A 3,833-nucleotide genomic window follows, 5' to 3' on the forward strand; every position below is an offset into this window, starting at 1 on the left:
GAAGCCACCCTGTGCAAGGCGAGGTATGAATATCGCCTCTGTCCCAAATAGCTGTGTAGTACAAAACAACAAAAACTGTTACTCAGAGACAAAACAAAGTAAAGCACTAAGCAAATCTGCATCACTGGGAGCAAAACAAAGTCACCAACAAGCTCTAAAAGTCATTACTACCCTAAGAGAGCTTCTACTTTGGGTTTAGGGGGTTTTACTGTTGTTGTTACTGTTGTTCTCTTTTGCTTTGCTTTTAAAATAGGATATATTTGTGAGACTTTACAACGTTCCAGGACTGAAAGAAGGTATGAATGCATTCACATGGAAGACTGACACACAAATAATGAAGACAACACAGAAAAGTTAAGTGCTGAGTAGAGATCAGTTGCCAAGGGCACCATAGGTTAAGCAAGTCAATCTTCACGCTGTCAGACATAGCTAACAGCAGTGATGAGTTAGAAAAAGGAAAGGAAATAAAACAAAACGAACAAACCACACAAACCACAAAACCAACCACTATTCTAGCAATATTTTGAATGTCTTGCTGCAGACAGAGATTGCGTTTTTTAAAATCAGAAGAAAGGCTTTAAATAAAGGGGGGATAAAAGAAAAAGCACAAAACAAAACACCAAAAAAACCCCCAAATTCAATATACAAAAAAATTAACTAGTATTTATCTACTCTCTGCAACGGTTCACCACTAATGAAGTGTGTCTGATCAGTCTGAATTCTCACCAGATGCATTTTCTTTTACTTCTTTATTAATAGCAGATTTATGAATGTGCTGCATTAATTTTAGCAGATCATGCCAACGTTTCTGCCTGTAGCAGGTCTGAATGTGTCCCAAGAATGTTTGATTTTTCTTCCTAGAAAATGTCTGAGAGAAGAGCTCTTCAAAAGACTCTCGCAGAGGTAGCCAGATCAGCTTGTTATCCACAGGCTTGTACCTGAACAGAGGTAAAAGAGCAATTACTTATTTGTGATACAGGAAGAGGAACAACTAGCACCTGTGAACTAAAATAAACCAGTTACTGAAACAATACTGTGCATGGAGGAACCTTGGTTTCCTCCAAGGAAACCTGTATGTCCAGTGAATACAACAGCATATTTACATTGAACATGTTAGCCATTTTTAAAGAGACACTGGATTGTGCTTTTAAACGACTTCATCACATACAGATGGGCACACATTTCAGTGCAACTGCCTCTGTTCTTCAGCAGGGACAACATTTCTGTACGCAAACAAATTTCTTAAGACATGCTACTAGAAAAAAAGATAGGTGTCTAGAAACAATTGTTTGACAACACCACTATAGTTGCGTTAGAAGCTTGTTTCTGATACTGCCAATTTGTTGTGCAGAACACACAAAACAGTCATCAGTGACTCACCCCCCTAATAGATCTGCCGTGTCACTTTGTTGGTTCATGTTGACAACCCTCAAACGGTGTCCTTGAAACAGAGACAGAAAGCACCATCAACCTGTAGGTTTTTTTTCTTTGTTTTTTAAATAGTCCCCACATAATCTATATGCTTTATTTACCTGTAATATGAGCAAGGTACTGAACAGTTGACGTTTTGCCAGTTCCCGTTTCACCAACCAAAAGCACAGGCTCCCCTTTGACAACACAAGCTGCAAGCTGTTCTATCAGTACTGCAGATGGCCGGGTAGCAGCAAAAGTCTGTTTTGCTCTGAAAAAAAATAAAGGAAGCAACTTAAAACCAAGAGCTGTCGAGGAGCTCATTTCAGTTTTACCTTTATTATCTTTTTAGAGGAATGGGTGAATTTAGGATTTTTTCTTTAAGAAAAAAAAAAAACAAGTTTGGAAAAAGTTAGTTCCAAGATACCCTTAGAAGATGTTATTTAATTTTCTCAAGAACATCACAGAAACCCAGTGTTACCAAAGAACTTCCCAGCCAGTAGTCTTAGTGCCACATACTACAAAAATCTCCATTTGCAAAAGATTTATCAAAATCTTATTATAACAGCTGTGAATCAATATTGCTTTGAAAGAATTCTATTTCAAAAGAAGCAGAAAATCTCCATGCTTTGGCTGCCAGAAGCATGATGCAGATACACAAGGTAAAACTCAGATCACAAGAGAAAGAACTCATCACATTCCTTTCATTAGAGAATACCCAGTTTATATATTTTTTAATCTCGTGACTTCTACTCTATTCTATTCCACCACAAAATAGAAACTACAAGACATTCTACCTCTGTACAGTGAGAATCTGGGTTTGTTTCCTCACAAGATGAACTCTTCCAACAATGACTTCTTGTTCCCGTACTAGAATTTCTGGTTTATAGAGTTCACAGAAGAACTCTACCTGTGAAGAAAGCATCAACATTTCCAATACTAATGTTGCCTACAACACCACATTAAGAACATCCATGCTTTTCTACCAGTATTACTTTGCAACAAGTTGATTTTCCACAGTAAGTTTTTCTATTTTGCTGGTTTTACGTACTCATCATCTAAAATACTGGAGGACCAGAGAAGTGTTATTGCCTATACAAGCAAGATCTTCCCATTTAATAACTTTGTAATGGGTCAATGCCATTTTATTTCTACTTTGTCTACTTCCACCACAGTAGTTCAACTACATAAACTTGAACCTGGGAGTAGTTAACTAATAATAAACAACTTTGCACAAAGAAACCTCAGTGAGTAACTCTGTGTAAACAAGGATATTTTGCCATTGGTAGAGGATAATACATTCATATATTGAAATAATGCAAAAGAAGGACAAACAGAAAAATCCATAGAGGTTTCTGTCTTGTCCATCCAGCTGCTAAGTTTTTCCATCTTAAAGTAACAGAGGGAATTTTCCTTGCAATCAAAAGTCTATAGTCAGAAATAGCTTACAAAGTAATGATTTAGTTTAAGTTAGTCAATTTATTATCACATGCTATTACTATGTAGAGAGCTACTATGCTCTAGAGAGGTATTTAATTTTGGAATTAATGATTACAGACCTAGTATTAAGGAGATCATGTTCCTCTCTGTTATCTTCATTTAAGGGATTAAAGGTCACCGCAACCACACATTCTTTACTATCCTGAGCATTTAGCAGTATCACATGCTTAGGCAACTGTGCTGTTGCAGCTGTGCGATTCTTTTTTTGCATGACAAGGCCATTTGAAACCTGCTCTGAAGCAGGAGCACTGAAACTTTCAGAGAAAATAACATAGCTGAAAATAAAATAGGAGAAGAAATAGATCCCTGGAGAGTACTGAGAGCAAAAAGGTGTTTGGGGCAGACAGGCACAATTTTAACAAAAAATAGCAGAACACATTTAAATTAATCACTAGAAAAAAATTGCAAGTTACAGAATATTATCAGTAAACATCACGCTAATTATATCTCAACATACCTTTTTTTTGGAAATGTTTAGTTTACTCCCAATAACTTTTGCCATTTTTTGTCTGCTCCCTTGGTTGGACAGCATAGCTGTGAAACAGTCCAATGCCTGTCAGGAAGAAAACAAACCAACTTCTTCACTACAAATTTTGTATGATCCTTAATATACCACCTTAATTTACAGAAGCACGAATCCAATCCAGCCATGGTAAGTAAACTTATTTCACTGTCCATAGATCAAGTCAAACAATCACAGAATTATACAGCGATTTGGGTTGGAAGGGACCTTAAAGATCATGGGCAGGGACACCTCCCCCTAGACCAGGTTGCTCACAGCCCCATCCAACCTGGCCTTGGACACTTCCAGGCAGGGGGCATCCACAACCTCTCTGGACAATGGAGTTCAAAAGGCTGCAGTAAGAATTCTGTGGCGTAGTGAAAGTAAAAACTCTTTTAAAAATAGCTTCTGTGACTGGGCC

The 3,833-nt window shown here is 37.4% G+C and overlaps 1 protein-coding gene across 1 annotated transcript in view; it reads right to left on the minus strand.

The window, feature by feature from the left end:
* The window catches only part of MDN1 (MDN1, midasin homolog (yeast)), a gene marked incomplete at both ends in the record, with an annotated part of 71,693 nt that overhangs the window by 66,034 nt on the left and 1,826 nt on the right, over window positions 1–3,833 (minus strand). Inside the window, 5 exons of the mRNA XM_009865946.1 lie at window positions 727–938; window positions 1,381–1,441; window positions 1,533–1,681; window positions 2,208–2,320; window positions 3,368–3,463. Of these exons, the coding sequence (XP_009864248.1) occupies window positions 727–938; window positions 1,381–1,441; window positions 1,533–1,681; window positions 2,208–2,320; window positions 3,368–3,463 (631 nt within the window). The remainder of the gene's footprint in view (window positions 1–726; window positions 939–1,380; window positions 1,442–1,532; window positions 1,682–2,207; window positions 2,321–3,367; window positions 3,464–3,833) is intronic.

The sequence above is a fragment of the Apaloderma vittatum genome, unplaced genomic scaffold (genome assembly GCF_000703405.1).
Source record: "Apaloderma vittatum isolate BGI_N311 unplaced genomic scaffold, ASM70340v1 scaffold24093, whole genome shotgun sequence".
Classification (NCBI taxonomy): Eukaryota; Metazoa; Chordata; class Aves; order Trogoniformes; family Trogonidae; genus Apaloderma; species Apaloderma vittatum.